This window comes from Acipenser ruthenus, chromosome 15 (genome assembly GCF_902713425.1).
Source record: "Acipenser ruthenus chromosome 15, fAciRut3.2 maternal haplotype, whole genome shotgun sequence".
In the NCBI taxonomy this organism is placed as follows: Eukaryota; Metazoa; Chordata; class Actinopteri; order Acipenseriformes; family Acipenseridae; genus Acipenser; species Acipenser ruthenus.
In genome coordinates this window covers 3,587,977-3,599,720 of record NC_081203.1, presented here as the reverse complement: position 1 = coordinate 3,599,720, position 11,744 = coordinate 3,587,977, and the positions used below count along the sequence as shown (strand labels likewise).

The following is an 11,744-nucleotide window of genomic DNA, read 5'->3' as shown; positions in this document are numbered from 1 at the left end:
TTCGCTCTGCCTCCCTTATGTAAAGGAGCATGGTAAACAATGATCAAGCATTTTAAATGAATGCTGTGCTATGAGAAAATGAAAAGGGAAGAGAACATCAAAATGACTGTGCACATTTTCCAGGGTTAAATGGTTTGAAAGTGGTCTTTGAATAGGACAAGGTTAAAAACATAAAGGATTTTTTTTTTATTTTTTTTTAATAACTCCAGTTTAATGTAATACAGAAGCATTACGGAACACAAAATAGATTGCAAAACTACAATTCCACTTACAGTTAAGTAGAAACGCATAATGCTCCTTAATAATCCATTCTTCTGTCTGTATCTTATTGGCAGAAAGCCTCTATCCAGTTTGAAATTAGGAAGAAAAAACAACTACCCCAATCCTTATTTATTTGGCATACAAAAAATAAAAATTAGATTATTAAAGTGATTGCGATCCTTGGACTAGGATGTTTAACCTAATGCGTCAGCTTTGTACAAGCCTAATGAACAAAAAATATGAGTAACTACAAAAAAGCTTACGGTATATTTGAATGGGGGGGGGGGGCATAAATATATTTTGATAGGAAGTAAGGGGGTCTTTCATTTTTTACAACGGTACAAAGGTGGGGGTCACACAGATTTATGATCCTTCAGTAGTGCCCCCCCCCCCCCCCCCCCTAATTTCAGACCCCTCCCAAAGCATACAAAACATAACTAAAATAATACCAAATAAGGCACAGCAGAGAGCCGCTTCTCCACAGCGAATCGGTCACGCTGCAGCACATCTTCATGTCAAATCCACCCCAAGTCCAGCTGGAGATGGTCCACGACGGGTCTTTGACACCAGACCAGTATTTTAATAATATCCGTTGTTTAGGATTGGTGGATAAGAAGAACCAATTGGCTTGATAGAGAGAACGGAGGTCGTCTGTTGGCGTTAAATCGTCTAACGCAAGCGGGGCTGCAGCAATTCGAATTGGGCAAATTGGGTACGACAAAGGTGGGTGAAATGGATGTCGTTTAAAATAAAATACGTTTGTATGCTGTATTTAAAAGGCTTACACCATACAACCGAGTGTGCGACATAGCTAGCTCGCACAGTACAGTATCTGTCAGGTAAAGCCAACACAGCTAATCGTAACATGGACTGTTAAACAGTAATTAATACAAAATATTGCTCTAACAGGGTTAATGCAGCGGTATTTTGTTATGATGCTATAATGTAACATAATTTACATTTATGCTAGGGAGAGATTCTTCCTAAAAACCGTACTGGGAAAACTCTTAATTGAGTTACCTGCAACAGAGTGTGGATGTTTGAATTATATGGAGCCAGGTTGCTAGACTCTAATGAATACAGTTTACCAATCAATACACTATTAGTTTAATAAACTTTAAACTGTAGTTCGCTGCAATGGGCAGAAGAGGGCGTCCCATACTGAAAGTATAGGACTAGCACTGGAACTCTATGAAAGGTGCAAATAGAATATGGAATAACAGTCTGCACGGGATACATTCCCTGCTGGCCAGCACGAGTATATATATATATATATATATATATATATATATATATATATATATATATATATATATATATATATATATATATTTCTCGTGTCGCCCTCTGCAGTTTGTCCATTGCTTCGTCCTGTTTTTTTGGTTTTTTTACTGTAATGCCGTCTTTTTGACAATCAATTAAGCTATAGCAGTTGAAAAAGCATCGTACTGCACTGCAAAGTTACCGTGTGCAAATCAGATGTGTTTTTATTTTTCAATGCACGTTAATGAGGGGCAACTTGAATAAGCAAAAGTGTTCTTAATCACAGAAGCACCTGCCAACCGAACGCCCGAACGTCCAAGCATTGGAGCCAAGCGAGGATCTGAAACACACGCACAGCGTCGTTGGAAACACGGGGAATTCGCATTCATCAAGGCAGAGGCTTGAGCTACAATCTAAATAACAACTTGCAATAGCCTCGGTCATCCAGAAAAGACACGTGACTGACAGCAGTACTCGCCAGTGAAACATTATTGGCAGGTCGTTCTGTCACTGCCGGTGTACTGTGAGTGTAAACCGGGTACATGGGTGGAGAAAAAACATAACTTCCCGCAGTGTCCGCGGCTGGTTTTCACATCTGTCTTTTGTACCACTAGGACTACTGCATCTGTTGTGCACGGTGTGGAAGTTCTTTATTGTTTTAAACACAGCGGCGTCCACCTGCTTCTTCATCATGGACTGGTTCTATCAGCGATTCCACAAAGACTCGCTTTCTCTAACCATTCCCCGTCCTGGATGTGTTTCAATTTTCCTGGTAAGAGTTTTTTTTTGTTGTTTTCAACTTGGAAGCCTGTGAACGAAGTGCAGTATATATTTAAAAATATGAAGAAAAAAATATATATATAAAAATATGTTTTTGCAAGGGATTGTTTAATTATTTATCGTATAGCGTTAGTACAGTATTTAATAATTTAAATAACTTTGCTTCAACATGCTGAATTCAGTAACTTTAACGTACAATATGTGTGCTAGAAAAACAAAACAAAACAACAAAAAAACACGTAGCGGTACTTGTGCAGTTTGTATTTCCTCCTGCTGCTGCTTCAGGTGCCGGTAGTACAGTAGTGGAGTCTTTTCAGGCAAGGTATGGCAATCATCTTTCAAAGAAATATGAGCATGTATAGTTAAAACGACCCAGGGAGTGTACACAAACTGGGCTGTCAACACACTGACAAGTGTTTGTTTTTTTTTTTTTTTTTTTTTTATCAACGAGCTAAAACATGGAAGAATGCAGTGAAACAGACACTATTGGTGGGACTTTTTATAGCGTCATTTTGAAAGCGAAACTATATGCTTTATTTGATAGCGGCAGTTATTTGTATAGGACATGTGACGGCCTTCTGTGGACTTCAATTGTGCTGGTCAGCAGTGATTATGAATTCAGTGACTGAACCACTATTACAGACACACAGATGGTTGATCCCCTCAGATGATATCAAAACAGCAGATGAATCCATCATTACCTAACATTTATTTTTATCATTTATATTTTGCATTATTAGCAGTATAATAATACAACATAAGCACAGAAGTAACACAACCAAAAAATAAACCCAAAACAAACGAGGCAAACACACCGTGCCAAGAGCATTTGATTTTTTCAAAATGTTACCTGAAATTTTATTTTTATTTTTAAATAAAAGGCAACGTGTTTAAATTGTTAAATTGCAATTTAGAAATTTGAAAAAAAGTCAAGCCGACAAATGCTAGTGCCGTGGTCACATGTTCAGCTTAGCCCCTTACTATTTATAGTTTTATCTCTTGAGTGTTTGAAGCTACAGATAAAATGTAGGTGTTAACCATGAAGAAATGGTGCGGAGACTGTGGTGAGCTTTCTTTTATCTTCATGTTCACTGTTTCCCCGTAGCCCTTGCTGGTTCTCGGGACAGCCCACACGAGAGCTGTAATTGTTTTTGTATTTACAGGTGATGCTGCTGTCGTTGGTGGTGTACCCGGTTCTGAAGACTGTGAGTCTGCAGCTGCACTCTGCATTCACAGGGAGCTACGTTTCAGGGTTCAATTCCGTAGCCCTTATAAGCTGTCCGAATGAGCAGGTGGCAAAGGACATTGCCAGGTACTAGTGCTTTATTTTCCCTTCACCTAGGAAGTGCAAGCGTAAAAGATTTCCTGAGAACAAAGCATGCAAACTGATAACTTTCTTTAAGCTAGTGTAGTACTGGATAACATGTTTTAAATTGAAAATGCTGTACATGTTGGCTGGAGCATGTGTTTCTTTCAAAACTACAGTGATGGGATGTGGACATCAGATAATATTTATTGAATTATTTTGTTAGTTATGAATTCCTTGAATTTAGTTTGGGATTTGTCGTGAATTGCTCAAAAGTTCAGTGTGTTTTTGGGGGCCTGATTTTTGGGATGCTCTTTTTTTTTCGAATACCGGTCACCCTTTATCAAGAGCGCTTTCTTCATTTTGGACAAAGTGCTCTTATACACCAAGGAAAAGGTTTTGTCAGCTCTCCAGCACCTGTTAATACTGAATGGAGTTCATTTTTCCAGACTCAACGTGTGGCTGTTTTCAAAACGCAAATGTTTAGCAGACGTTTCAGTTTCCTCTTATTTGGCTTAATGCCCCATATTCAGCTCCAACCACAAGCCTTGCAAAAGACAGACTTCCAGTGTGTGTGTGTGTGAGAGTCTCAGTGTGTGGGGGTGTGCATGGGTGTGTGTGTTACTGTAAATAGTTCTACTGTAGATGAAATGAACAGTTTAATATGCAAGTTTAGAGGAACTGGAGAATTTAGAAAAGACAGGCATGTTTTATCAGCTTTCTACTGCAAAAGTATAATATATAGAAGCCCAGAATGTTGATGTGATATGATTAATATATGTCAATCCCTGTATTGTTTAAATTACAAGGGTGTATCTTATTCCTGTTTGTAATTTTTCCAACAGTTTCAGTCCGTTTTGTGCATCCTGGAAGTAGATAGGAAGTGTACTTCACTTGCTACAGTATCTGACCTGAATAAAAAAAACAGTAACGCTTTATCTCGTGTGGCTAAATTAATATTAAAAAGATATGCAATTGCATATTAAATTAATGCTAAATTAATATTTAATAGATGTGCAATTGATATTAAATTGATGTTTAATTATTCCTTGTTACTTTCCATTAACATTTAAGTCAGATTAACTGTATTTTCAATAAGGACATGTAAAAACATTATTTATAAGGACATTATTACATATTTTCTTTTTTTATATATATATAAATTTAGTCGTTGCCAATTAGTTTTTTTATTTTTTTCTCCCCAATTTGAAATGCCCAATTATTTTTAGGCTCAGCCCACCGCTACCACCCCTGCGCTGACTCGGGAGGGGCGAAGATGAACACACGCTTTCCTCCGAAGCGTGTGCCGTCAGTCCCCCGCTTCTTTACACTCTGCAGACTCATCGTGCAGCCGCCTCAGAGCTACAGTGTCAGAGGACAACGCAGCTCTGGGCAGCTTACAGGCAAGCCCGCAGGCGCCCGGCCAGACTACAGGGGTCGTTGGTGCGCGGTGGACACCCCGGCCGACCTAACCCTCCCTCCCCCGGACGACGCTCGGCCAATTGAGCACCGCCCCCTGGGAGCTCCCGTCCACGGTCGGCTGTGGAATAGCCTGGACTCGAACCGGCGACGTCCAGACTATAGAGCGCATCCTGCACTCTAGCGAGTGCTTTTTACTCGGGAGCCCCCTATTACATATTTTCAAGGGTAACAAAACGTAATATAAATGGACGTGACATGCAATTACATTTTCAATCGACATTTGGTTAAGATTTAGCAAGAAACCAGCTATTGCATAGTTATTAAATATTCATTTAACATTAATTTAATATGCAATGGCATATCTATTTAATATTAATTTATGCCACACAATATAAAGCGTTACCAATAAATCTGAAACATTTGATATTTTGTATTCATTAAAAGGAAAAGCAGGCTGTCTGTGAAAAGTATACTAACCCTATCTCACTTTATTTTAAATTGAAGCTCACAGTAAGTAGAAATGAGCTATAAAATAACGAAATATTCAGTCATTCTTTAGTCTATTATTAGATGATGAAATTGGAAGCTAAAGCATTTTGTTTAAGCCTCGGATGAACTAGATAATAAGCACACAGCTGGAAGATACAAACGTTGCCCTCCAGGCAGGATTATCTTTTATTGTAATTTTTCTTTTATTGTAATTTTTGTTAAAGAAGCAATGCAGGTTTCAATAATTTAAAAAATAATATTGTAAATGGCAGAATAAAGCTGTCCACCTGGTTTAGGCTGCATGGTGTGAGTCATACAGTCAGGGGAGTGCAAGCTTGTGTTCTGGCAGTGCCAAGTTGACGATCTTTGCTAGAGATTCCACACGGAGCTTTGCACTGACTGGTGCTCCAGCAGGTCTAGAGATTCCACATGGAGCTTTCCATTGACTGGTGCTCCAGCAGGTCTAGAGAATCCACATGGAGCTTTCCATTGACTGGTGCTCCAGCAGGTCTAGAGAATCCACATGGAGCTTTCCATTGACTGGTGCTCCAGCAGGTCTAGAGATTCCACATGGAGCTTTCCATTGACTGGTGCTCCAGCAGGTCTAGAGAATCCAAATGGAGCTTTCCATTGACTGGTGCTCCAGCAGGTCTCTACCCTACTGGCCAGGTACCTGGTGAGCTCAAAAAGATGCTGGCAGAGGCAACTGGCTTAGTTGTGGGATCAGAGGATGCCCGCTGACCTTCAGTTCTCTGGAGCCGTTGAGGGGATTTGCTGCAGTGGGGGAACATAAAAGAACCATAAAATTGGGGAGAAACCAGTGACTTAATGGGAGGTGGCATTTGCATCATTTGAATAGAGCCCTTTGTTTCCGAACGTCTGTCTGATTGTATTACTACACGCAAGTTTCTTTCTTTTTTCTTTTTTATTACTGCTGTGTTTTATTACAATCGATTGTACCCTTGCATGCACTGCCCTTCACCTGGTTAGAGGGTAGTGGAAAATAATGGGTACTGTATAGTCCTTTACTTTTATGTATCAGACTGTAGAAACGGACTTGGTTTTTGCAAGTTTCATGATCCATGTTAAATATACTGTATCCTATTAAGTGTATGATTGATGACCCTCTTTGGTTTCTGTGCGAAACATCAATCAGCTACGAGTGACAAATATTCTCTTGTTTTTTTTCTGCAAGAGCTGTAATGGAGAAGAGACTGGCTGCTGGTGTGAACATTTTACCAAAGAGCTCTTCCATGTGAGTGAAGCATTAACTCCATTAAAGGGTTTAATGAGCAGTTACATGTCTGATTAAGCTGGGCCTAGGGCCTGAGGCCTCCACACACAGCCTGGTTGCTAGGAAGCCAGCCCGACCTTTGGAATGTGAATGTTTGTTTTCAAAGTCCACTCAAGAGAGTGTAGTCAATTGTTAGAGTGTTTTCATAATTGTTTTATCATACAGGAAACAGGAAAGATCCTGACTTTACGTTCTTTAGCATGAGTAATCATTGTGCTGAGGTGCATTGAGTGGTCTAAGTTTAAAGCCAGTCCTTATAAATGTTTCCCATAGTAAAGGCACAGCAAAGTGTAATAAAGTGAAAGCATGGTGAAGCGCAGGTACAGTACTGTAAGCATTGTCAACAATAACAAGGTATGGTAAACCATTTTAATAAACACAGGAAACCAGGGTAGTCTGTGGTAAATGCATAGTATAATGTGAAAAGCATGATAAAACTGCTAAAATACAGTGCAGAAATGCTGTGGTAAGCTTTTGTAAGGGATGAGGTGTAAAACACACTTTCTGTGTTACAAACATTCTAGGTAAACTACGAATTTAGGAGCAATACTCCACACCCATAAACATGCTTCCAGCTTATCAAAGTTTTAGACTATATCCTCTTATCTGCTTGTACTGTTACCTGTAACTGTATATGTATGCTAGGCTTCAATTGCATCTAGAACACTGGAGTGACAGTGTAAATAATTTGTGTTCTCGGGATATATCATTTCAAAGTCCATGTAAAAAAAAATAATAATAAATTTGCCAACCTGTAAATAATGTATATTATTGCAAAATAATGCCACAAATCTTCTCTCTGAATAATAGGTTCTGTTCTAGAGACACAGAATAAGGGATATTAAATGCTGTTTAGTTTTCTAAACTTTTATACTTTAAAAATTATTCAATACAAATCTTAACACTGCACACACTCTACTACAGCTGACCTCTGTATTCCACATGCATGTCTCTGACAAAGGTTAAACCTTTAGGAAAAAACCAAACATTTAAACTGAACTGGGATACGACACAGACATCGATTTTAGTTTCCTGTTGCCTGTAGGTACTACTGGAAAGGTGAAATTGAAGAAGCTACTGAAATCCCGCTGGTAAGTTGTGTTGAGCATTCCAAATTACCTTTCGTGATGCGAGTCAAAACAAAGCAAGAATTAAAAGGCATTTTCCAAACCGGATTATAATTGTTATAAAGTACTTCATATAAAACACTACAGCACTAAAATTGGCATTTTTTGTGGCAACATGACTTAGGAAGATTGCTGTTATACTGCAGAAGTACAGCAAGGGAGGGTAAAAGGTCGACTAGATCAGTGGTTTTCAACCTTTTTTTATCTCAAATACCAGTGTTTCCAGCAAGGACCACCAGCTGTATTTTTAAACGGCTGATGCATTACGATAGTGTGATTAAGGGAGTGGTTGAGTAATCATATCGTGGTCCACTGGATCTCATCAACCAACCATAATCCCAGGACAACCACGAATAGATGGCCGATGCAAGCCAGGAGGATTCCACCATGCTGTAAAACGTTCCGTTAAACCGAGCTGCAGCTTATCCTGGCCGGGGCTATGGGCTGATCGAAACACCCCTGTGTCTGTATTGAATTTCAAAATCCATGCTTTTGACATGTTTAATCTGCCTTTTGCAGCTGATAAAGACAAGGACTTCAAACATCCCCAAACTGTCAGAGTATGTGAGGTACGTACATTTTTAAGAATTTGGATATTGCTGCAAATAGCGACCTGCACAAGTATACAGCAGCACAGGTCATCATTTGAAAATGAGAAACCTTGGAGTTTTCATCCACCAGGAAAAAAGCAAAGCATTGAAAAGGTACATGAAGCTGTCATTGTCTGTACAGTAGCGCTTAACTTTTTCACTTTTTACATTTCAAAAGATCCCTGCACAGCGGGTGTCTCCATTCCTTCCAGAAAAGACACTGATGCTGTCAACTAAACTGGTCATAAATAGTGGGAAGGATAGTTCATGTACATATTTTTTTTCTTCCAGGTCCATCCATCCTTTTGAGGTCCCTGAAATAATTAGCTTTCCGATCGATCAGGGAAACCCACTTTTCATGAAGTGGATAGAGGAAGCAGTTCGAGACGAATGATCCCCGGACCAACAGGGCCGTTCCCAGCACGTGGGGCTTGAAGCCAGGACAATGTAGAGAACAGAGACCAAACCAGATTATCTTTCTGCAAACCGAGATGTCTTTAATGATCTTTTTAAATTGTGTTTCTTACCTGTTCTTCTATATCGACTCACCGCTGTAAGGAGGACTGAAAATCATCAATCAATCTCTGTTCCAGCTGTCAAGCCAGCTGCCTCTTCACCTGCTGAACCAAAGTAATGAATGCTCCCAAGCTACGGAACTCTGGAGGCAACATTCCATCCTTAGAATGTTCCTGCCCGTGCTCTTTGGGCACTTAACCAGTAGGGGTCACTGTAAGATGGTAAGATGGACTGTACTGATAGTTTTCCTCACTACAGTCAAAGCAGCGCTCCTTGTGGGCCCAGAGATTTGCACTTTTGAGCCAGCAGGATTCATTGCTCGCCATGCACCTGGCAATGCCTACAATAGAAACCACCAGATATCTTTATTTTTGTGGAAAGGCGGAAGGCAGTCTAACTCTGTTGACTGAATGACACCGTTCTCACGCAGCTCTCCGGAAATATTTAGAAGAGAGTTCAGCTTTCAGTTCTGCTTCGTGGTTTAAAAAAAAAAGAATCTATGCTAATGTTAACATTCTTTGTTTAAGCCACAGAAACCCCTTAATCATTTACACTGGAGCTCTTGTGGAGCAAATCATACAGCTCTATGTATATTTGCCATGACAAATCCCCCTATGTTTTATATTGACAGCTTCACCTTTGTTCAAGTTTAAAGTTTGTTTGAATATGCGGCAGTTATTCACCAGGGACCAGCACAAACTTAGTCAAAGAGGATGAATGGACTTTTAAAGGGAAACAGGTTTGATTTTATGTGTAAACATGGTACTGAACTCTCACCATGTTTGCTATGAATAAAACCCTTGTCAACATTGAAGCAATTTCAACTTGACGTGTTACCTTCTTTTTAAACTTACAGACTTCACACTGCTATTGCAGTATAGGACAGATAACTCCACTCAGATGACTAAATCAATATCCTAGTTATCTTTCTGTAAAGTTACTTAGCGCTGAGTTAAACACACATACAATTAGAAAAGTCAAGAGGACAGATGTCTTGGCAAATGTGTTATTAGTTACCTATTTAAACTTGACTCATAATTTATGATTGAGTGTTTGAAGTGTATGGACACATGTTCAAGCATATTTATACAACGTCTTTATTTATTAGATGTATTTAATAAAATAGAATTTGAAGCTTTAACAGAGATAACAGCTCAATCGTTTGTGACTCTTATCCGATAGACTCTACTGTTTAGATTAACCTTGTATCATTCTCCCCACCCCGGTGACTTTGTACAGCTCAGAGGTTAAAGCGCAGATGGAACCTTACTAGAGCTCTCAGAATCATGTCTAACCTCTGGTACACCCGAGTGTCACCATTTACCTGTCCCCCTGCAACACAGCCCCCAGTGGATATAAGAAACAGTCAGCAGGATGTGAAATAAAAAAAAATACAAATTGAACTAAACAAGAAGAAAAATATACTAGCTCAGCTTGCCCAGCTGCAGAAGTGCAGCCTTTGTTGCATCCAGCTCTATTCTGAATGTCATGAAATCTTTATGACAGCTGTGGATTCAGGACGTCCAGACTGGGTTAGCCTGTCCTTGTTCAGGCTGGTACCCACACAGACACACAAACTGCTAGCACAGCGCTGGGGTCTTACACAGCGGTTTTACAGGACAGGAGAGCTGTAATCGGTTTAGAAAGAGAAACTACAGCAGCGCCAACCAAGGCTTTCCAAGCCATTTGCACTTTTTTTTTCTTATTCTTGGATCACATCCCATTAATCTGGCATCATCTGTGACAATGGTCAATAGCTATACTATCATTTGAAAATAAAAAAAATTAAAACGGTTGAAGTTTTTTGTAAAAGGAAAAACTTAATTAACAAGCATCTCGGGCATAAATAATATTTCTTGTGATGTACGGTATCATAAAAAGAAATATCCTGTACCGGTTCTTACTAGCATGTAGTTTTCAAACATCATTTGAGGTCATTACCAGATATTATGGACCTGTTTTTGGCAGATTGTTTGGTCTGCAATCTCTGGTAATATACTGTAAGTCAATGAAAATACTGATAATATATTCTGGCAGTGAAGCTGTGCGTTCCCTTATGACTTATAATATTCAATCTGGTGGTGTACTGTAACATTCACTGCATGTGAATTAACTTAACACTTACTGGTTGCTAGAACACATGTTCCTCTCACAGCGGCACATTTGAGACCTATGTAGCTAATGGAGGTGCAAAACAGATAAGATTCACGTCATTTATCAATTAACACACACATCCACTCTTATCAAACGATTAACACACAGTAATGAAGGGGACCCCGAGTGGCTCACCTGGTAAAAGCACGGCGGTGTGGTGCACAGGGTGAGTCATACAGTCAGGGCAGCGCAGGTTCACGTCCTGGCTGTGTGAAGTTGACGGTCTTTGCTAGGGAGTCGGGAGGGAGTACAGCATTGACCTCGTTGCTTCCGTGGGTTAGGGAGGCAAAGCCGTCAGGATCTGTTTCTCCACACTGAGCTCCAGCAGGCCCTACCGGCCAGGCGCCTAGTGAGCTCGGGCAGATATCTGTAGGGCTGGCCTTTGCCCCCCCCAGGTACCTCGCTGACATCCGCTCTGGAGTTCCTGGGTGTAGAAGAGGAAGCTGGCTCGATCGTGGGATTGGAGGACGCCCATGGAACCTTCAGTTTCTCCGAGTTATGTGGATTTGCTGTGGGGCTATAATAAGCGTAATGGAAACCAG

At 40.0% G+C, this 11,744-nt stretch overlaps 1 protein-coding gene across 2 annotated transcripts; it reads left to right on the top strand.

The window, feature by feature from the left end:
• Positions 1-1,754: 1,754 nt before the first annotated feature.
• Positions 1,755-10,189, top strand: LOC117422188 (protein CutA homolog). Of its 2 annotated transcripts, none has more exons than XM_034036898.3 (6): positions 1,755-2,296; positions 3,468-3,616; positions 6,717-6,776; positions 7,861-7,906; positions 8,462-8,511; positions 8,824-10,189. In XM_034036898.3, exons 1-6 carry the CDS (start codon positions 2,216-2,218, stop codon positions 8,924-8,926), a joined length of 489 nt encoding a protein of 162 aa, XP_033892789.3. In that variant the 5' UTR covers positions 1,755-2,215; the 3' UTR covers positions 8,927-10,189. The 2 variants fall into 2 exon arrangements, with proteins under 2 accessions (XP_033892789.3, XP_058842875.1); XM_058986892.1 differs by lacking the exon at positions 1,755-2,296 and adding an exon at positions 3,310-3,368.
• The last annotated feature ends 1,555 nt before the right edge of the window (positions 10,190-11,744 follow it).

What these genes read in the sequence shown, in the direction of transcription:
- LOC117422188 (XM_034036898.3), top strand. Translation starts at nt 2,216, where the DNA reads ATGGACTGGTTCTATCAGCGATTCCACAAAGACTCGCTTTCTCTAACC. An exon ending in GATGTGTTTCAATTTTCCTG is followed by an intron (nt 2,297 to 3,467) that starts GTAAGAGTTTTT and finishes TTGTATTTACAG; the next exon opens with GTGATGCTGCTGTCGTTGGT. An exon ending in AAACTGTCAGAGTATGTGAG is followed by an intron (nt 8,512 to 8,823) that starts GTACGTACATTT and finishes TTTTTCTTCCAG; the next exon opens with GTCCATCCATCCTTTTGAGG.